This window comes from Panulirus ornatus, chromosome 21 (genome assembly GCF_036320965.1).
Source record: "Panulirus ornatus isolate Po-2019 chromosome 21, ASM3632096v1, whole genome shotgun sequence".
In the NCBI taxonomy this organism is placed as follows: domain Eukaryota; kingdom Metazoa; phylum Arthropoda; class Malacostraca; order Decapoda; family Palinuridae; genus Panulirus; species Panulirus ornatus.
In genome coordinates this window covers 9279457-9303082 of record NC_092244.1, presented here as the reverse complement: position 1 = coordinate 9303082, position 23626 = coordinate 9279457, and the positions used below count along the sequence as shown (strand labels likewise).

At 43.9% G+C, this 23626-nt stretch overlaps 1 protein-coding gene across 5 annotated transcripts in view; it reads left to right on the top strand.

Annotated features, from left to right (window-relative positions):
• S6kII (Ribosomal protein S6 kinase II) overlaps positions 1 to 23626 on the top strand; it is a 590862-nt gene that overhangs the window by 229606 nt on the left and 337630 nt on the right. For all 5 annotated transcript variants that reach the window (XM_071675707.1, XM_071675706.1, XM_071675709.1 and 2 more), the window contains one exon: positions 13412 to 13450. In XM_071675707.1, coding sequence (XP_071531808.1) covers positions 13412 to 13450 — 39 coding nt within the window. The remainder of the gene's footprint in view (positions 1 to 13411; positions 13451 to 23626) is intronic.

Here is a 23626-nt window from a genome sequence, read left to right as displayed (position 1 = left end):
CTCCTTTCTTAAGGTTGGGCTGTATCAAGAAATGCTCCGAGGGAGGAAAAGTTTGGGAAATGGGTGGAAACCAGGGAAAGAAGGTAGCTCAGAAGTGCATATGCATGTACGCGGGAGGTTTTCCCGTTTGTGTGGGCATTTCAGGTATATCCTCAGACGTGGTCTCTGACCATTCATACGAAAGCAGTTGGTTCCATCGTTGCTGCCGTGTTCGTTCCATGAAAAGGGTGATGCAAAAAAAAAAAAAAAAAAACTTTACAAAATTAAGTAAAATAATTACCGATTTCTTGTACGTCTAAAATTATGCATACGGCTTCTACTGCTGCCCTAATCCCTGTTGGTCCCTTATTATTATTGTTGTTATAATTATTATTATTATTATTATTATTATTATTATTATTATTATTATTATTATTATTATTAATAATGATAATAATGATAATGATAATGATAATGATAATAATAATAATAATAATAATAATAATAATAATAATAATAATGATAATAATAACAATAATAATGATAATGATAATAATAATGATGATAATAATAGTAGAGTGTTTTAAGACTTTATTTTCTGTTTCCCACCACGTTGCCATCAAGTCACCGGGGGACTTTTCCCCACCTTCGGGGCACCGCAGTAAGAGAGGCCCGTCGATGCAACGCATTTTATATACACTTTTACTTCTTCGTATGTCCCCATCATTTTGGAAAGGTCTGTGTTGCTGGAGGAAATAGTTTTATGGCCTGAGAAAAGTCGGCACAGTGGGCGTGACCGTCGGTAATTGGTTCCCCTCGCCACCACCAGTTGTTGTGGCCCGGGAGGAGGAAGCCGGGCCACCACCCTCAGTCCTGCAGTATTGATCGCAGGACGGCAGGGATAAAGAAGGGAAAACAGTACTCCTCCTCCTCCCCCATTCTCTCTCTCTCTCTCTCTCTCTCTCTCTCTCTCTCTCTCTCTCTCTCTCTCTCTCTCTCTGCCTCTCTCTCTCTCCCTCTCCCTCTGTTAAATCTCTGCGATATACGATGCAGCAGAAGGAGGGAGGAGGAGATGGGATGAGAAGGTTGGGGACAAAATTAACCCAGCCATAGCCTGAAGGTGTAATTTCTCCAGGCGGGTTGGGATGGGGTGGTGTAATTTGTTTCCTACTGCCAAAGTAGTCGACGAGACTTAATATAGTGGTTGTTGGTGGGGTTAATAAGCAGGGTGTAATTAGCAGTGTGATGTGCAGCAGAGGATAACTGGGTCGTGTGTGTGTCGATTAGAGGCGACGCTCCGGGTGTATGTTTACCCCAGTATAAAAGAGGAGGGGCAGAGGTATCTCTATAATCGTTGACGTGGAGGGGTGTTAGGTGTAATTAAGTGCAAATTATCTATAATGTCGAGGGACAATTAGTACGCAAATTAGGCGGGGGGAGGTAGATACATTCATAGGAGAGTCAATATTTAGACTAGATGAGGTAGGTGTAAGGGTATGTATAATATCGTGAGCTGGCATTTGGAAGTTAAGGTCTCGTATGCATACCATGGCGAGGGTGAGGAGGTTTTGTAGGATGTCATCGTGGTAAAGAGGGAAGACCTAGCGGGTGTTATACCTTCTGGATAAGAATATAACATACTGTAGTGTTGATTACCCTAAAGACAAGAAGGGTGTGAGGTTTAGGGCATTTATACAAGATGTATCATACAGAAGGGTAAGACTAGGGCTTTTGATTTACCCCATGACGGGATGATAAGTTACCTGTCATGATTTCCCATAGCAGGAAGATAGGGTAACTTAGGGGGGTGCGAGTCATCCATGAGAAGAGGGGTAATGATTTACCCATGGTAGGTGGGATAGTTAAGGGCGATACTTCACCCATGACAGTCAGGATAGGTGGAGATGGCAATTTACCCATAACGGGAGAGATAGCTTGGGATAGTAGCTTAAACCTCCCCATTAGCTCTGGACCTCCCTTACTCGTTACAGGCTTAGCTTTTAAGATATATATTCCACTCCTATTCTTTACTTATTCGTTATTATTTCTTTCTCAGTATGGTCGCTAATTTTTACATCTCCAAATTTTAGGATGGAATGATAAAAAGAACTGAGGGAGTTCCTTGTGGACTTCTTTTTTTTATTATTAATTTTTAAGAGTTTTGTGTTTGAAGGTTTTGCTCGTAAGAACTCTTTGATAAGGTGGAATGTTTCCTTTTTACCCATGCCCGGCGCACGTCTTTGGGTGGTTGGAAACAACCAGCAATCGAGAGAACTCACCTCTACTGACCAGAATATCGACACCTGACACCGGCCAGGACTGGATGTTATCTTTCCCCCAGGTAATGGTAGCGACTCCCTCTCTCTCTCTCGTATATGGGGGCTTTTACCTGGCCAATCAGACCTAACACGTACGCCTTTGATAGCGCCAGCACACCCTGGACGTGGTATAACACTATTGTCCCAACCCCCTACTGTCCCTATCCTCTTGTAGGCTCAGAATTGGCTGCCCGCCCCCCGGCTCTCTTTATGATGCCATGCTTCCATTATTGATGTTTGATACTACATCATCATCATCATCCTCGTTTTAGCCGTGTAAGCTCCCATTATCTCTGGCGTTGTTAGTGGCCAGAGGTTATTTGACAGGCGTATCGATTGGGTAAAACATGTGAATTACTGAGGCGCGGGCTCCAGCACCCCCAGTCGACCAAGCTAACCAACGCAACAGCTTGGACGGGCTGGGCCCCCGGACTGGACGGACTCGGCCCCGGATTGGACGGACTGGGTTCCGGACTGGGCGGACTCGGCCCCGGATTGGACGGACTGGGTCCCGGACTGGACGGACTCGGCCTTGGATTGGTCGGACTTGGGCCTGAACTGGGCGGACTTGGTCCCGGACTGGACGGACTCGGCTCCGGACTGGACGGACTCGGCCCCGGACTGCCACAGGGGAGGAGAATGCCCTCGAAGTCAAGGCCAGGTACAAGCCAAGCCAGGTGGCAGGTTAGACGCAGTACGAGAGAGAGAGAGAGAGAGAGAGAGAGAGAGAGAGAGAGAGAGAGAGAGAGAGAGAGAGAGAGAGAGAGAGATGCATAGTGATATGCACTCGTGCAGTAGTAGAAAGCCTCAGAAACTAACCTGCAGTTGAATATAATTCTTCGCCTGGATAACAAACCTGTCTTGCAATTCGGAGATGATTTCGTGCTCGTATGTCAGACCGAGAGGGATTTTTTATTTTTTGCAAATTAAGTCTGTTGCATAACGGGGAAGCTGCGGAAGCGCTGAAGAATTAAACCATAAATGTCAGGAGGTTCCACGTTTCGTCAGCCAGCTTCCAGAATGTATTAGTGCCTCGGGGAGAACTCTGGACCTGCTGGAAACGAAACTGTGGCTCCTTCTGTAAAGATGTAGCAGACCAGCTAGACTGCACTACATACATATATACATACAGACCAGCGGCAGCATATTAACAGTCTGTTAGAACTGCGCAAGTTAGACCTCACGTATTATGTCAGCCTGTGTGTTGTACCTTTAATTCCGTCTTCTGGTTAATCTTTCAATATTCTTTTATCTCAAACTCTTTTGTGTCTTCTTTCCTTTCTCATTTTCTTTATCTTTAGACCCTCCTTCCCAGTTATTGCTTACCACATCCTTGAGACTAATGCTGTAATTTGTTGTGTCTGCAGGATAGCAGTCTCCCAATGCAGTATAGTCTGAAAAAAAAAAATGTATATAGACAAGTCTTACAAGGTAGTTCCGCTAAATCATTACATTTCCAAATGCGAGTTCTTTCCCATAATTTTAGAGAATATCATCCAAATGAAGTTTCGTCTCCCACAGAAAGGAATAAACATAAACAAAAGCTTATTTTCAGTATCCTTAAGAATGTACGCAAGAACACCTCTGTGTGTATGGGGTTCCCATTTCTCTCCAGAATAGATTTGATTTTCAATCTTGATTAGATTCCGGCAATTATCATGGGTAGGATAGTCGGCTGGAGGTCAAGGTTTCTGTGGCTAACACAGTTGACTCTCTCAGAATTACCGGGTCACTGAAACGAGTCGTCTGATCTTATTTGCCAACAACGAATGGATCAACAATTGACGTCACATTCGATGGGCTCCGGTGGGGTGTTGGGTTGGGGGCCAGGTTGAGGTCTTGCTGAACGGAAGGTGATTTATATTCATGGGATGATAGCCACGAATGCATGGTGATTGACATCCTCAATTAAGGCGGGGTTTGATGAATGGACTCTCTCCTAAAGGAAAATAATGAATGAATACCATTTGCCTAATTGTTTTTAAGTTGGAACTTTCTTTTTTTTAAAGTAAATGGGAATTATGTATATTTTCAGATTAATAGGTCTTGAGAGTCATCTGTCATCACTTGATTAGACAGACGTACTCAAGTCACTTGATTAGACAGACGTACTCAAGTCACTTGATTAGACAGACGTACTCAACAACAGAACACATAGTGACTGGGGTTTTTACATTCTCGTTATGGAGAACAGGGAATAACTGTGTGCGTTATAGTTTACAAGAACAACAGGTCAGTGAGACTGAATTTACTTTGTCTCCTAGTAGCAATGGTCGAAGAAATAGTAATTATGTGTGGGCAGGTCAACACCACGCCATCAATGAACGCCATCAGTAAGAGAAGGACCATTGAGGACCTCCGAATCCCAGAGCCACCCAGGAAGTATTTCGTATTGAACATCAAAAATACCGCATTAAGATGGGAGAATTTCGCAAGGGGAGAGCATCTGGTAAGATGCTGTATACCATCAGGGAAGAGCATTTGGTAAGCTAGTGTTGACCATCAGGAGAGATCATTCGTCAGGTATTAAGTTCATGGTAGTAGTTGGACGACCATCACAGTAGCCAGCACGACCAACAAACAAGCCAGGACCCATCGGAGAGAGAGAGAGAGAGAGAGAGAGAGAGAGAGAGAGAGAGAGAGAGAGAGAGAGAGAGAGAGAGAGAGGATCGTGTCTCGAGGTGATCAGCTGTAATATCCGAAGAAGGTCCTCCGCACTGGTCATCGGAATTATGTATGATGGGGAGGACCTCCACCTTTACCCCTTAGGTTACGGGAAGCCTCACAGAGAACCCTGGCCAAGGGAGGGAATGGGGTTTTACTGAAGCCGGAAGCCACTCTCGAGAATTGCCTTCCTGTTTGCCAACCATCGTCGACCAGGAGCCACTCTGCTGTGTGTGTTTACCCTGCTTGTTTGCTTGCTTGCTTTGGGGAGAGTGGGAGAGGGAGGCAGCCGTGTCTACGCCATCCTTATGGTGGTAAATGAAGTGATTCATGTAAATTGCGTCGTATAAACTAGACCTTAGGTTAACAATGTTGAGGTTTCAACCTTCCCCTCCCCCTCCCATCTCTGTGGTGTGGACGCGAGGGGGGAAAAGACGCTTAAGTTCCTCTTGAAGTTACAGCAGTTGTCTGGAACTGTTGCGACAAATTGTTTTGAACGTATGATGATGATGCCGTGGTGTTCAGGCATTGTAGTCGGTATTAGCGTGACGTTCGGGGATTTTAATCAATAATACCTGGATGATCAGGATTTGTAATCAATAATACCTGGATGATCAGGATTTGTAATCAATAATACCTTGATCAGGATTTGTTATCGGTAATGCTCTGATATTCAGGTACTGTATTCAATAATGATTATGTTCAGGCGCTGTAATCAATAACAAGTGATGTTGGTGTGATGTTTAGAGCATGATGTTTAAGGACTGTAATCGTTGATGTGTGTGTGTTATGCGGGCTCTGTATGTTGAGGCTATAAGAAATAGTAAAGTTCTCGCACAAATAAGTTATATGCAGTCCTCACACACACACACACACACACACACACACACATATATATATATATATATATATATATATATATATATATGAAAATGAACGAATTTGGAAGTTTGTGAAAAACGGTGGTGCTTGGCCGGCGGCTGTGATAGGGAGGGGCGGACGTGCACATGGTGAGGCATCTTGTTGACTTAGTGAGATGAGGGGAACTGTAAACAACACCACAGGGGTGGGAGGCTAGGGCTACCAGGAGGTCGGGACAGTTCTCTCTCTCTCTCTCTCTCTCTCTCTCTCTCTCTCTCTCTCTCTCTCTCTCTCTCTGGGGGATGGTCGGGCAGGGCCTCTCCCACCTTTTTTTTTTGTCCTTGCTCCGGGGGATGGATACTTGGGGGTCTGGAGGGACAATGGGGTCTGTTTGCGAAGGGGCGGAAAGGGTGGTGGTGGTGTTTGTTTTGAAGGAGAGAGAGAGAGAGAGAGAGAGAGAGAGAGAGAGAGAGAGAGAGAGAGAGAGAGAGAGAGAGAGAGAGAGAGGATCTTGTTCGGTTGTTGCGAAAGAGTCCTGGATTAGTTTTTGTTATTTCCACTTTTTTATTTTTATTTGTCTAGTGGGAAGAAGGAATACTTTCTCTTTATAGGGGAAGAAGGGATTTTTTTTTTTTTTCAGGGGCGAAGAACATGAAAGTTTACAATGGTGGACGGGAGATATCCTCAGGCACCAGAAGGTTAGAGATACAGTAGTTGAAGTAGTTGTATTAGGCTCTGTCGTATGTCCGTTCGTGCATGTGGGTATCCGCATCATTTTTTTTTTCTGTCTTTTCAAGAGGTCTCTGGGTTGTATCTTCTGAGAAACTTGGTAGACTGAAGTTGCTTTTTTGGTCGTACGATGCCTCCACCGGAGCCCTGACATAGCAGTGTTAAAAGTTGTAGTAGGTACAAGCGATTGCATGACTACCCTCAACTTTTCCGGCGGCCCCCCATTATTTTAGTCTACCCCTCAATGCCAACCCACCTCCTCCTCCTCCTCCTCCTCATCTTCAGCTTCCCGTTTTCGCCGTGTCGACTGATATCACACCATGATACCCCATCCTTTTTTTTTTCAACAACCAAAACGTAAACTATCCCTCTTCTTCCTCCTCCGTCCCCTTAAAGCAACTCCCTGTTTTTGCCTAATTCCTCTTGTCTTTCGGTGAGCAATATATAGCATCATCTTCATACAACAGCTGTGATGATAGTCATATAACCTCACCGAGATGTGATCGGGCGTGTTCTGAGCTGCACCCATGTAGCCTCTCATCTCACAGTGCGCTCCCCCGCGCTACCTGTAACTTGATTGGTTTCGTGTTTCGCAGATACATTCTCTGTGGGAGGTTTGGGGGAGGGGTGGGAGAACATGAGTATTTCCAGGTTCATGAATGACATTTGAGGGGTTACGTACAAGAGATTTTCTTAATGCCTTAAATTATTTTTTGTTCTTTTCGAGTGGAGTCTTGGGTGATTGTTCATAGATTCGTAAATGACAATTAATGTCTTACTTTCCCCAGGATCGATTTGTGTACTTCATGATGTAGTTATGTTGTGTGTGTTGCAAGGAGGGCAAGGGATTGCTCGATGACACTGGTTGGTGATGTTTATTATACGTGTGGGCGGAATGCGGCCTGCGGGAAGGATTCGGTTCTTAAAAACAAAATGTAATCCTGCCTTAGAGGTCGGTTGGAATTATATATATATATATATATATATATATATATATATATATATATATTTATTTATTTATTTATTTATTTATATATGAGATATTACATGTCTGTTTTTCAGTTAGGATGATATTCTTATGATTTAGAAACGACATTATTGCAAATAATACACCGTCCCCCAAGTGATTTCTTCCCAGTAAACTTCCACAAAAGAAACTCATGGCCCACCCTTATCATGATGGTGCGTTCCGAGTGATTCGTTTCATTCCCAGTGTGATAAAAACCTCCCTGCCTCCTGCTGAATGGAACCCAGGAGAGATTTTTTTTCTATAAAACTGACATGCCGTTCCAAGCGATACTCCTCCCATGTAAAACCGTGTTTGATATCGATTTTTTTTCTCTCGTCCTGTCTTCGTCTGTGGTGCACCAGGGCTTGTGCACCAGGTATTCCCGGATAACATAGAACGTCACGTCCATTACATGGTATGAGAGGGTGTGTGTGTGTATATGCCACACCCTTGAGGATAATCAGTCTCTGTCCACCCACACGGTAGGTTGGAGTGTACCATAAACCTACAGAAATTTTGTAGCAGAAATCTTGGTCAACTTCTCGTGGAAAAGTAATCACTCATGGTTAAAACTGTGGCACACTGTTCGCCATTTCGCTGCCCTGAGATTTTAGCCAGGGTTTCCTCCAGTCTGGGATATGCAGAGAACGTGTAGCCAACGTCTGTGTTCTGGTTTGATCCGTCTTTCGAAGTCAGGTAGACCAAGAGCCCGTAGGGCTCTGATCTACATGGATCATTACGGGAATTAACTCTCAGGCTTCTATGCAAGAGGATGAGCGATACATATGTATTTCCACACGAGTGCGGACATTTCTTATTATTTCTGAAGTGTGTCATTTTTTTTTTTTTTTTGGCCTTAATTTTAATGATACCGTTCAGCTGATGGTGGGGTTGTAGTCGTCACAGGTTGTGGTGAGACCAGTATGTTGTGGTGGTACCATGTGGATGATTGTGTTGTAGTGGCTCCAGGTCATGGCGTGGCCAGTGTGTTGTGTGGTTGGTGCCGCAGATGTTGTAGTGTTGCAGGTGAATGTAGCCAGCCGCCCCACGCATATAATCCTGTATTGATTGTCCAGCCTCACCTCAGCCTTGGTTGTCTCAGTGCCAGAGTTGTGCTTTTGTGTGCATGTGTGTGTGTGTGTGTGTGTGTGTGTGTGTGTGTGTGTGTGTGTGTGTAATATCTACTTGTTCAGTACGAAGAGGGAGCTCTACACTCTACACTACATTCACTATGTTATTGGTCAGTTTATTCCAACCATCCACCACCTTAACGGTAAACTAGTACTTCTTAAAATCCTTCCTAACTTTTTTCTTCTTGTGGCCTCTAGTTACTCTGGTGCTGCAATTAGTGTGTGTGTGTGTGTGTGTGTGTGTGTGTGTGTGTGTGTGTGTGTGTATGTTAAGTCGAGAGAGTTTTACACTTGTGTTACTCTGTCTCTCGACCTTGTATATATGTACTATGTCTTTAATCCTGTGTGCGTTTAAACACACACATCCACACTTAACTTCAGCCGAGTGGCTGCTTAAATTCAGTAAACATTTCTTTAATTATTCATTTCCTTACACACAAATACCAGCTTAAGCCAGGTACCCCATTGATCGACCAGCGCCCTAAGGGAAAATGAACACCTGGATTGGGTGCGGGCCGACTGCGCTGCGCCCAGGATATGAAAGCGTGCGGACCCATTACCACATACGCATGTGCTCAATCATAATTCGTGTTCATGGGTCTGTTTTTCGTACAATATCATCGGAGTGGCAATAATTTTCAGTCACTTCTCTTTGGTGTATATTATTCACCTTTAGGTGGCCTCATTTGCCTACGTACATGGTAATTAGTATAATTAGCCCAGGGACCTTCGGGTCTTCCGGGATTACCGGGGGGGAAATTACTTTCCCTGATTACTCTTGGAAAACCTGTGACTGTGGCACGTACCTTTCGCCTCCCTGCGTCGCTTAACCAACTTTCTTAAGCTTTCGTAAACTTATCGTTAAGCTTCCTCCTGTTTTAGTAAGCATATGTCTAAGCTGTACAGAGAGCTTGGTATGTGGTTGCCTGTTTGTGGTTCCTTCAATAAAGACTTTAAGATTTTTTTTTTCCTGGATTGAAGGTAAGAAGAGAAGGTTGTGTGTATTGTGGCCACACTGTTGACTCACTAAACTTGTTATCCCGTACAAATACTGGAGGATATGGAAGTAAATATATATATATATATATATATATATATATATATATATATATATATATATATATATATATATATATATATTGGAAAGGATCATAATTTTGCGCAAGTATATTCTTGAGTCCACTTATCGTGTTTCATTTTCCCCGTGGACTCATAGGAAAATATATATATATATATATATATATATATATATATATATATATATATATATATATATATATTCTTTTTTTTTTATTTTGCTTTGTCGTTGTCTCCCGCGCCTGCGAGGTAGTGTGTGTGTGTGTGTGTGTGTGTGTGTGAGACAGTCCGATTACCTGCAGTTGTTGGAGGGTTGGTTTATCCCTCCATCATAGGTGACCTCATTTGATGATGTTCACTCAAAGTGGCATCGACTTATGTATGGTCCAGCCAGCAAATAAGATACGGTAGACATCTGGAGAACCAGGAACCTCTCTGGAAGTGTATCGGCCCGAATATCACCACGAGGGGCCCAGTAATCCCGATATTTCCGATATCCCCGATAATCTATGGCGGTGAGATCTACCGGAAGGGGAAGGCCCCTGGCAGATATATATATATATATATACACATTTTGCCTCTTACGGGAGGCAGGGTTTTGAGTTGACTCCCTCCTTCCTACGTCAAGCTGCTGGGAAAGAGGAGGTTGTGGGGTTGTCGTTGGTATTAGTTGTTTGCCTCTGTCTCCCCGACTGTTTGCATAACCTGTAATGTCGGAGGGTTTGTTTGCTCCCATTTTTTTCACTTGTTTGTTTAGGTAGAAAATGGTTTAAATGTTTCGCGTTCTTGGAAATGATGCGTTGGAATATCTCTTGGCAAAGAGGTACATAAATATGATTTTATTTTTTTGTTAGCAGTTTTTTTTTTCTGGTACAATATTAGCTTTCTTTTAAACGTTTCTGTATATATATATATATATATATATATATATATATATATATATATATATATATATATATATATATATATGTGTGTGTGTGTGTGTGTGTGTGTGTGTTTGTATGTATCAGCTTTAACGTGGCAGACGTAATCACAATAGTGTGCCGTGTTTGCTGGTCAGCCGTCATGAACGAGTTGACCTGAATCTTTGATGGACATTTTACGGCAGTTCCGCGAGTGACTTCATGTCTGGCTTAATTACGTCCATGAGGGGATGAAAACGATTGCCCATGAAGGGTGAGTGTTGGCACGAAAACGCTGCCATTTCCGACTGAAGAGATGGATTAAAATTAATGCAGCGTGAGGACGCCCTGGTTTTTTTTTTCTTTTTCGCAATCCGCGCGTCATGTTCTGTGAAAGATTCATCCACTGAAGTCATTTTCATAAAAGGTGATGAGTGAATTGATAATAAGAAACGATCTGAAGCATAAGGTTCCAAATCAAGAATTTATAGAGTGTGAGATAGCCCTTAATTAACGTATGACCTACATTGTACCCAACGGTGAACCACTTTGACCATTAAGTTTAAGGGTGGGGGCGACGGATGGATATAGTGCCGTAAACGTAATGGGTTCATTAGCTCTAATGGTGCGCCACCGTGACTGTTTAACGACACGACGTAAATGCACACGAATATGGCGGTGAGGATATCAAGGAGGACATGGCGGAAGTAAGCGACACGAGAAATAATTGGTCGAGTGTGTGTGTGTGTGCGTGTGTGTGAGTGTCGCCTCGTGTGGCAATCATCGGAGTGACGGTGTGTTTGATAGTGCGTGTGGCTGCTGGTAATGGCAGTGGGTGGGGGGAGGGCAACTGTTTGCTGGGAGCGATTAGTATATAACTCTTCGAGCGACGAGGACAGCTTGCGCCGTAGGAACACGACGACACGACCCTTTGGGCTTTGGTGGTTTGATGTGTATATAGGGACACGTGTAATTGTTGTCATGTTTATGTGTAAGCGTTCGTGTTTAATGATGATAATGATGATAATGATAGTACTGATAATGATGATGATGATGATGATGTAACGGTATATTGATAGAACTGCAGCTGAAAAAAAAATGCTGAAAGATAAAGAGTATTGACAGTGAAAATCTGGGTCGGGATGGGAGAAAGTTAGATAAGAATTCTGTATAAAGATACAGGGGCTGCAGTGTACTGATTTTATATTGACGATGGTTGGGATGGGATCATTCTTGTAGAGGCACTATGTGGGTGCGGTGTCAAACTGCCACACGGAGACGAGGGATCTCAGGTGGCTGGAGATGATGATGGTGGGGTTTGTTGGTGCAGTAGCTTCCTTTCCGTGAGTGTTTGAGGGGAACGTGTGTGTGTGTGTGTGTGTGTGTGTGTGTGATTAGTACCACGTATGTTATTATCACACACACATTAGTTTCTTAATTACGCTTGGAAATGTGTTGGTATTGCTGTTGCCAAACGTTTTTATGAAAGTATAGATACTTTGCGAAAACGCTGGACCTCTGAATGTTTTAATACTTTTGCGAAACGCTGGACTTTTTGAATGTTTTATTACTTTGCGAAACGCTGGACTTTTTGAATGTTTTATTACTTTGCGAAACGCTGGACTTTTTGAATGTTTTGATATGTGATTACTTTCCTAATGGAAACGTGATTTTTCCTTGCACGTGAGAAAGGGTGAGTGAGGTGTATAATTTACATTGACGATGAATATGACACAAGAGCAACACAGTAGTCTCAATGGAAAGTGAAAAATTTATTATAGACGGGGTCTTTGTTGAAATTGGGGAAAGATATCTACAATATCCCAGGGATAATAGAAACAAAATGTGATTATGATTTCACAGATTTATAGTTTTACGATGAAAATAATAAAGTAATAGGCTATATGTGTCTGTATGTGTGTGTGTGTGTGTGTGTGTATGTGCGTGAGTGTGTGTGTGTTATTGAAGAATATTTTATTGAAGTTTACAGGCCACGTCTTCAGTTACACGGATCAGGTATATTGTGAGACGGTTGATTTAAAGAAGCAGGTCTCTCGGTGTGAAGCGGTGGCCTCCAGAGAGAGAGAGAGAGAGAGAGAGAGAGAGAGAGAGAGAGAGAGAGAGAGAGAGAGAGAGAGAGAGAATAACTGTGTCAGGGAAAATGTTGATCACTGTCGCTGCTCTGTAACCTGATTACTCCCTGTGTCGGGCCTCAATCAGGTTGGAGACACGATCTCGGAAAATACACGGCCTTTTGAAGGGTCCGCTCCCTCCCAGTGTCGGCTGAGGAAATGAGAGAGAGAGAGAGAGAGAGAGAGAGAGAGAGAGAGAGAGAGAGAGAGAGAGAGAGAGAGAGAGAGAGAGATAAATACGCTTTTATTTCATAGTATGTCATAGATGCTTCATGTCATGTAAATAGTAAGTTATTATCCCAGGATGATGCTGGATTAAAATCAGTGGACTTCAGCCTTGGCGCATTCTATTTATTGATATTTCTTTCCGTGTTTTTATATGTGGGATAGATGGTTTTGTGATGAGTGAATATGCTTATGTATGAGGCATTGATGTATCCTTCTTATATATATATATATATATATATATATATATATATATATATATATATATATATATATATATATATATATGTATATATATAGTGCTAAAGAACATGGGTTTAGTATCGTTACCATAGAATGTCATGTATTGCTCCAGAGTAACTGACCGTCTTTATTGGTATTTCAGGGTCGCAGCAGCACAGAGGATATGGTCGTCGATGAAGATGTAAGTACCAGTAATTACTCCTGTTGTTGTTGTGACATACCTTATGCCTGCTGGACTCGGGGTGCAGATATTGCCCCGTCCCTCAGTGTAGATTATTGGTGGTCCAGACTGGTGACTGTGGTGTGTGTGTGTATGGCTAAGGGAGGATTGAGGGAAATGAATCAGCAAACAGTTCACACCGTATACCTAGGCCAGGAGTTGGAATATGGTCTACAAGTTTGATCCCTCCGTATTCAGGCGGAAAAGACACGAAAGTTGATAGAGAAGGTCCAGAGGAGGGCAACAAAGTGTTTTACCTGAATTAGGAGGGCCGAGTTACAGCGTGATGTTGGGGGTGGGGAGGTGTTGGGGGGGGTTATAGCAAATCTTCCCCATATAGCACGGAGGATCTCTCTCTCTCTCTCTCTCTCTCTCTCTCTCTCTCTCTCTCTCTCTCTCTCTCTCTCTCTCTCTCTCTCTCTCTCTCTCACACACACTCTCACACACACACACACACACATTGCAGCTTCATCGTGTTACAGAGCGTTGGATGTGGAAAAGTTAAGAACGCACACACAAAAACTTCGCTTTCTCGAAAGATGAACCCCTGGAAGTGTGACCAAGGATGCACACGTTCCCTGGCGGCTCATCCACAGCCACCCGGCCCCTGAATCTCCCTCGCCAGGAGACGTTCATGCAAAACTGATGTGAGGAGGCTGGGATGGCTGTGGTATACGCTCTACTTCAGTAACGTCCCATTATAACAGTAACTTTGATGTGCACCTCACCCACAGTTTAACCTCCTATGTATATGTCTTATGTCAGTTTAAGAATTGCAGGTGGGTGGATGACACTGATAGCTCACGTTGATATGAAGAACTGTACAGCAGCTATGAGAAGCAAGGCCAGTCCTCACCTGTCACACTTTCCTGTTGCCTTCTTCTGTTGTTGTTGTTGCTCCTCCTGTCGCCGTCCTTTGATTAAGGTCTGCGCTGTATAATCTCCATTTCTTGTGGGTCTGATTGGCAGAGGGAGACGCACATATCCCCCAAGGGCTCAGAGCTACACGGCCGGTCGTTATATTGTGTCTCCTGGGCAACGGGTAAGCCTGAATATTTTTTGTATTAAGGTTTTCCCCTTATTTTCCGTCGTAAAAGACGTGATGATGATGATGAGAATGATACTTTATTGGTAAAGTTAGCAGTGACCAGGTTGAAGTGTTTTTTGCGTTTCGTTGTAGGAGGATTAAGCTTGAGGGAGTTTGAAGAACACAGGATTAACGATGGTCGAGAGGCGGAGGACCAGAGAATAAAAGATATGGAGATGAGTGAGGCAGGGAGGGCAAGTGAAGAGGGGGCAGACAGGAGAATACATAAGACTTGCAAATGGAGAGTTTTGTATGAAAAAGGTATGAGAGCAACGGAGAGAGAGAGAGAGAGAGAGAGAGAGAGAGAGAGAGAGAGAGAGAGAGAGAGAGAGAGAGAGAGAAGGACGCTGTGCAGAGGTAGTTTGAAACAGGAGGCTTAGACAGGTGAGCAAGCACCACTCTTGGCGGTGAGTGACTGGAGGCAGAGAAGCTGAATGTTTCACACACACACCCGCCCACACACACACACACACACACACACACACACACACACACACACACACACACACACACACACCGCGCGTGCGCAGAGATGGGAAGGGTCACTCTTGGCAAGGTTTGGCTCACTCTGCTCACTTATTCCTGCTGTTGGCCCGGTCCTCCGGTGCTCCGACTCTCCCGCACAGCAGAACATGAGATCATTAAAAAAATGTATCTCTCGTTTTAAAAGTATAGACATTAACAACCCCCATTAGCACTGCGCTACGACCATATAGAACGATGAAATGACTCTTAATGGAATATCCTGACCTTTGATGACCCTTAAAGGGTCAGGTCATATCGGGTCCCATACTGTCGTAAACAAGTTGATTTTCAGTATGCAGGACATTGCCACCACAAGGGGAAAAAAGAGGAGATGTTTCCATTGTTTTTTTTTCTAGGGACAGTCCAGTGTGAGTGATGTGTAGTTTCCAAGCGGAGGGGCGAGATAGGGCGTGGCTGGATAGGGCTGCTGGGAGAACAGCAGCTGGTCATGTAATCCCCAACAGGGGTCAGACTTCTTTTTGGACGATCTCTCTCTCTCTCTCTCTCTCTCTCTCTCTCTCTCTCTCTCTCTCTCTCTCTCTCTCTCTCTCTCTCTCTCTCTCTCACACACACACACACACACACACACAGCATGGTTAAACGAGCAGTATACGCGGTGAACGCTACGCCCTAGTCCCAGACAAGACCTAGGCCGGTGGTATAGTCCCCATGGCAGGTACTCGTGCGCACACTGCCTCTACCCCATACCGTGGTTGTTCATCGCTGTCCCACGAGTGTGAGTTGCGTCTCCGGGTCTGGGGTAATTGCATTATAATGTGTGGGAACTCGCTGGGGGGTGCCAGAGCGGGGAGGAGGATCGTCTAGACATTATCCAGCTTGGGAGATAACCTGAATTGTATATATATATATATATATATATATATATATATATATATATATATATATATATATATATATATCGTTGGCTGTCACACAGCCAACGATGATATAATGATGGGTAGGAGACCTTGCCAGGCTGCGGGAATGGTGCTGGGAATCTCATTAACAGAAAAAAAAAGTCACCCCCAAAAAAAGATGCAGAGATAGATAAGTGAGTAAAGTGGTGAATAACGTTGGTTCTGGGTACAGGGAACTCTGAAGATATTATATCTCACCTTTTCATCTCACAGGCGTTTGATACGCGTATTACTGTGTGCAGAAAATTGAAAGTGAACCTTTTTTTTCCAGTGTTTCACCAGGGCGTAAGAGAAGATTGTAGGTGTCACCATTCTTTGAAATTGTTAATGGTTACAGTCCATATCTAGAAGACCGCAGAGACCAACGTTAGTTGGTCTCTGTGGTCTTCATGATTATGTACCAGAGTAATGCTTAACAGCAAATAAGAACCATGTAACTATTAGATAATGGGCGGAACAGGAAATATGATCCACGTGACCACTAAATGGTGGGTGGAATAGAAAGACAAGATTCAAATTACCATTAAATGGTAATGGATGGGCCAGCTTCCTTTAGGAGGTGCGGTAACAGAGTGAAAATAAATGCTTGTGTGTGCATCTGTCTTTTGTGCCTCCACTTCCCCCTAAACCACACACACACAAAAAAGAATCATACACAGAATGTTATTAGATAATGATGATAAGAATAGTAATAACGAGCAAGATGCTAGTGTTACTAAAACCATCGCCAGCGGCACACATATGATCCAGCCATGCAGGTCGCACGGGGTCACCTCGCCGTCTCCACCGGCGTAACTCGATGCTGACTCGGCTTCATCATGCCCTCCACAAGTTGGACACAGCCGCCAAAGTTGGACCAAAAGACACGCCTTTGGCTCTGTCCCAACTGGGAAAATTAATTCCCGTCGTCGGCGAAGGATCTGGCAAGAGTCACCGTGTCGGAAATTCATGGCTTGTGGCGATACCCTTGGCCTAGAGCACGCTCGTATATCGGCCCGTGTGTCTCTTGTGTCCCTGTGTCACGTACAGAGATCTGCAGGTCTTCGGTACTTATAGCTGACCACTGGAACACGACGTTGCCTCCCTCGAGCAAGACCGAACGAAGCCACGGGTTGCATGGCGTGACCTTTGACCTAATCCCGAGGCGGCGCAGCACCGCCCTAAACTGAAGTTTATTCCCCGTTGACGCCCACCATTGACTGCCTCTCCTCTCGCCACATCTGGACTCTCCTCTCTACCCAGACCCGAGGAATATTACAAAGCTGTCTGGTCCTCTCATGTTGTAATGGGGAGACTAAAAAGGACAACGCATGTATTCGTGATGATATCGGTTGTACTACTAGTCCCATTTTTATTACAGCACTGTACCGGTAGTTTATATTATAGTATTGTACTAGTCCTATTTATCATAGCACTGCACTGGTCCTTTTTATTATAGTATTGTACTAGTCCTATTTAATATAGCACTGCACTGGTCCTTTTTATTATAGCACATTACTGGTCCTTTTTATTATAGTACTTTCTGTACTGGTCCTTTTTATTACAGGTCTATACTGGTCCTTCTCGTGATGATAACACTATATTGGTCCTTCAGGAATGAAAAAAAAAGTTTTTTTTTTTCTTGGAAAACTTTTCCAGTGATTCAGTGGAACGAATACTTTTTCCAGTAAAACGTTTGCCGATACTCGTACCAATAAAAGTTGACGTGCGAGGAAATGTATTATAGATCCTTTCCTGCTGTCTCTACTTTTCTCTCCTCTCCCGTAATCGCCTTCTCTGCCAAAGTTTCTAGTGTTTGCTGCCTCCGAGCGAGTCTCTTCCCTTAGCAAGTATTTTTTCCTCTCGTAGTACAGGAAGGTATTTTGCGGCGTTAGCCGGAACCCAGCGCCCTGAATTCTTCGGCAAGTGATCCCTTGTTTCGTGAGTCGCTGGTGTGCTCATGGACCCTTGAATACGAGGAAATGGTCCACTTAACTTCGGGGAAGACTGTGCATTTACCAGCTCACTCTGGATATCGGGAGGGGGAGAAAAGGTGTATACGTTATAAACACATTTGTTCACTGATACTTCGCGGAGGATATCGAGTCGGGTCGTTGGTGGCGCTCGTAGCATCACTCGGGTTTTCAGGTTAGTGTTGCAGGGGGAGGGATAGTCAGACGAGAGGTGTGTTACGGACGCTGCGTTTATGGTCTTTTGAAGGCTGGCCATTGCTAATTGATAATGTGGGGGTGAGGCATCCCACGGAGGCCGTTGTGAGTGGGCTGTGAGGGAGGTTTGTGTGTGCGCGCGCCTGGAGGGAAAGTTTCCCAACGTAGACAATGGTAGTCAAACTGGAGGGAAATTTTCCCAACGTAGACGATAGTAGTCACACGACACCATCATGAATTTGATTGACCTCCCTGTTGTAAGTATGCCCGTATGTATGCTGGGAAGATTCGTTGGGTAGGAAACTGTATAGTTCGATATTTCTGGGTTAAAGTTGGAGTGTGGGGACGGTGTTGGAAGGTGAGATGTGTTTTATGTTATTTCTGCTCGTAAATACTATTTGTATGCTATGGGGAGTGAGTTTTGCCCCATCTCTAAACCTTGTATGTAAGTACCATGTAATCCTACACACACACACACACACACACACACACACACCAGCCCCAAGGAGAGGATGAGCAGCTGGATTTGCTGTGGGCCGTCTGCCGCACCCATGGTTCGAGTCCATGCAAGCCCTAACCGACTCGTGGTCAGTAATGCTAACCACCACACCACATGTGTATGTGTGTATTGTATCATTCTTGTATTTGTTTTTCTTCTGCGATTGTAAAGTATTTTGGTGTGGCTAGATATGGGCAACAAGATGTGTATAGAAAACGGTGCTTCCCTTCCTGGTTCTAGATGACGGTTCTTTGTGGTAAAGGTTGAGAAATGGACAGTTGTGAAAGGGAGACCACTTGCGTCCTGTTCTTGGCTCTGTGTTTATGTATTTTTTACCTTCTCAGCGCGAAGAGTTCTTGGCTCAGAATACTGACTGAAGTGTAATTATTCAAGAACTCATATCAGACTCTCTCTGGTCCGTAATCATAACGGCTTTTGACCTTTTAGTCAAACTGATTTTAACATGACCCGAATCCTAAAGTCGGACCAGCTTTTCCAAGGGTCTTCAAAGTTTCAGTATTCTTAATGAACCACTTTTAAGGTATTAGCGTGTGGAAGTATTTCTCGTACTTCGCTTTCGAAGGCCTTCATCATGCTGTTATCTTCGGTATTAAACCTTGCGAAACTTTACTTCAAAATGTATTTATATACATACATTCATACATACATTGTATGACTTACTTAGCTATGAAAATGTGTTTTTTTTTCTTTTGCGTCTGTAAGTTAGACAAGTTATGAGGAAACTTATTAAGATATTCCTTTGTCAAGAACAGTTTATGGATGATTCGTTTTTGTGATCATTGCAAGTGAAGCGTATCTCAGTAGCAGACAGGTCGCGTTTCTACATTTCAACGCGTTTTAATTTTTGTCTCCAGCACTTGAGCCGTATGGGTCTGTAAGAAGCCATTTTACCATTTGATCTTATTACTGTGTTATTGTTGTTTGTTTTATTGTTGTAGTTTATACCTCGGCAGAAAGTCGCTGTTGTGTACAGAATCGTTGCCATCCATCCTGGTGGAAATTTAGAATTTCATCCCTGGAGGCATGTGGTTGGTGGGGCGCACATGTATTATACCAAACGGCTTAGTGTGGTGCAAAGGGATCGTCTCCTCCAGCAGGAGGGAGCAGCAAGTGCTGTCGCTTGGTCTGGGTCCATCCAGACTCCGTTGCTCCACATACTGGAATATACTGTTGTGTTAGTCCTACCCGGGAGTGTCCACACAGCTGCCACAGCCTGCTTGCTTGAGGTTATGATCTTTAGGGGTTTCTTTCCAATGGTTCTCTGAAGCGCCCAGCGGTCTCAAACTTGGCGTCTTGATATTTCTAGCAGTGGTCGGGTGTGGTGGCTTAAAGTAGACTTTGGCTCCAGATTTGATATTTTCCCGAAGCGTGCGTATGGCAACCCTTCTTGTCATCAAAGCTATTCCCTACACACTGCTATTTCTGTCTCACGCTGCCAGTATGGAATAATTCTGGTGTGTAGGTAAGGGACCGGCATCTGCTTCCTGCCTCTCCGGTACGAGAAAAAGACTGAATGATTCTCAGCTTCTCAAGTATTTATTTTGTTTTTGATATCATAATTAGGGAACTGTAAAGGATCGCAATGATTTCCCGCCTTGACGAGGTAATGTTTAACTCGAACTACTTCTCTAGAGATGAAAGATGCATTGAAGTGTATCATCAGTCTTTCATCTCGTTTTGAAGACTCTCAGAACCCAGCCTGTTTGGGATGCTACGTATTAAAGTATTTTTTTTATCTTTTAGCTCATGCAAATGATACTTTCTGCTGATATTATATGAATACATTGATTTCTGTGGAAGATGTTCTTTGTGGTGATCAGGTGTCTCTTTAATTTGAATTGTTTACAGTACATGTAGTGGATCACAGTATTTTGGGAGTGAACAGATATGAACGCGTCATATGAATTGCTGAATGATTCATTGCGTTTCCCATATCATGTTACCATTCCTCTCACTGTGTAACATTTGATGTATTTCAATCACTGAGACCCATTCCCTGGGCCGTTATGTGCACTCTCTATCCTCTCTTGCGCCAAAGCCCACAGGATGGGTAGGAGTTAGCGGCTTTTGCGGCAAAAATCGAAATCAACTATAAGTGTGTGTGTGTGTGTGTGTGTGTGTGTGTGTGTGTGTGTGGTGGGTGGGTGGGTGGAGCACAGTTCATGGCTAGCAATGGTCTCGGTGGCCCCCTGGGGGATGGGGTGGTGCTGGGCTCTATCGTCTTTAAGGCAATCAATCGTCTTCTTAACCTCGAGACGCAAGACGTGGGCACCAGCACCCCACAAGGGTCCTGAGGGCGTACACTACGCAGTTTTATTACCCATATATCCTGCCTCGGGAGCCCCTTCTGGCCTTCCTCTTATGTACCATTAAGGGAGTTAATTAAGTTTTATGCCCCGATGGCCTGAGTGGGGTGCTTGGGTTCCATTAGTGCAGGAGTCTGGGTTTTTTTTTTTGTTTTACCTTCGTCTGGTGGTTTTTTTGTTCTTTTGTTTCACGCAGTTGCTTATCCTCCATTCGTGAAAGAGGTTGTAATTTTAAGCATTTTCACCAAAGATGGGTTTAGGATTGATGTGCCCCCCGGGTGATGAGATCTTTAGATAGATAGATAGATAGATAGATAGATAGATAGAGAGAGAGAGAGAGAGAGAGAGAGAGAGAGAGAGAGAGAGAGTAACGGTGAAGGGGCCAAGTGCCCAAGTGTGACAAAATGTGGTCACAGATGTAGAGGGGAAAGAGGAACACGCGCATGGGGGCAACTGGTGTGAAGCAGACGATGAGAACGTGTGTATCAGGGTATATGTTGGGATGTGTCGATGCACAAGAGTATTATCGTGGATCATCCGAGCTGGCTGGCTTGTTATCGTGGATGTGGTCATGTATCTGTGATTTTTAAGGACTTGAGCCATGTTAGAGGTGAAGAGAGAGTGTTCCAGGCACGTGTGTGAGAGCTCCCGCCGCTCGTACACTGGCCCCGGCTCGTGAAGTATTCCATGGCTGCTTCACTCGAGGCAGTGTGGTACAAGGATGAAGGGACTTCGATGAGGACTTCGGCGCCGTGACTGGATCCTACGACGTTTCAGTCGAAGGATCTCGTTCCTCTTAGAAGCCATCATCCTGCTTCTGGTATTACATTACTTTTTTTTTTTTTAGGTAAAGACTTCTTAAGGATGGCTCGGTCATTCATGTTTTGCACGATGCTGGAAAAAAAAAAATGTCATTTGCGACTTTGATGACGGACTCAAAAACACCATCTTTAAACTTAATCTATCATGTTTTGCACGAGTCTGGAGAAATGTAATTTGCGACTTGATTACGCGGCCAATCATATCATCAGTTTGCATAAGATAATCAGAAAATTGGAGGAGAATGCCGCCCCTGATCTGGAAAATTAATCTAATTCAGGAACTTTTGTCAATATGTTAATGACGGGGATAAAGTCGAGAGTTGCTGAGGCTGAGCCGACTGTGGGTAACAAAGATTCTGATCTCATGAGCGAGTGCAATTCATTAAAGGAAATAAAAAGAATGATTAGTAAGATGACCGGAGATAATGTTGACGTGGATGGTTTGGAATAATGGAGATTATGTAGAAGGATGAACTGGATGAATGGATGTGATGTGGTCCTTGGGAATTTGGATTAGTGGATGTCTTATAAGGCCAGGGAGATTTGGATTAATGGAGATTATATAGACGTGGATGATTTGGATTAATGGAGATTATATAGACCTGGATGATTTGGATTTATGGAGATTAATGGATTCCAGAGTTAATGGAGATTATAAAAACCTGTATGACTTGGTGTGTGAGTTCAGTAGTATAAGAATTGTGCTGATTGGATAGGTGATGGCACAAGGATGATAAGGAAGACTTGATGCTTCAGAGCGTTCTGTGGGAGATAGCAGACCGCCCAGGATTTACCTTCACTGATAACAGCAAGGAGGTTGCGGAAATCCCCGGTGAGATGAGCACTGAGGGGATTACAGACGGGTATGGGTCTTGATGATGCTGTCTTGTATATGAACGGGGATTAAGTGGTGGCACTATCGTGGCTTCCACACAGGCAGGATGAAGTCCGAGCATAGGCCGGGCGTTGACGCAGGTTGCATGGTTCATGGAAGAGGATACAGGCGTGTACCGTGAGCTGACGTAGCTGGTAGGGTACACCAGCGTGGGTTACTGACGGACGGTTGCCAGAAGTATGGCACTATCTTGGGTCATGTACAAGTAAGGTACGCTAGACCTTGGCAAAACACGCTGGCACCAGCGCCCGCGTGTGTAGTGTTTATAGTGAGGAGTTTGTGTAAACCGTGTTTGTATGTTTGTTTGTTTCGCAAGTAATGATTGCGCGTACAGTGTTTGCGTTATTCACTGCCAAAGACATTCTCACTATGTTTAAGTTATGTCTACTCTCCTTCATGTCCGAGGCTAAAAGTAAGCATATATACAGTTGCTGCTTTTCCACACACTGATGCCTTACATGCTCCGGTTAAGACAGAACCTTAATTTGAAACACTTGCCAAATTTGTGACATACTGGCTTGCTAGTGTCATGCATACTAAAGTTAGCGTTCAAGCACTTGCTGGTTTTACACATGCTAAAGTTGGCGCATACGCGCTTGCTAGTTATATACATGCTAATGTTAGCCCATATACAAGCCGTCAGATATCTTGTCACTGAGAGTGATGAAGGTAAACTCTAGCCAGTTTACTTGTAACTGGTGTTGGAGTGTATACTCCTGGTGGTGTAATTATAACACTCTCTCTTGATCTGGCGCCCAGTGAAGACTACGTATACTACTAACACCCTTGTGTGTAGTGCACTGCGGGGCAATACTAAATGTGTACTACTGTGTGTAATGTATACATCTGTATGTACGCTAAATGTATACCACACTGTGTAATGTATACATCTGTATGTACACTAAATTTATACCACACT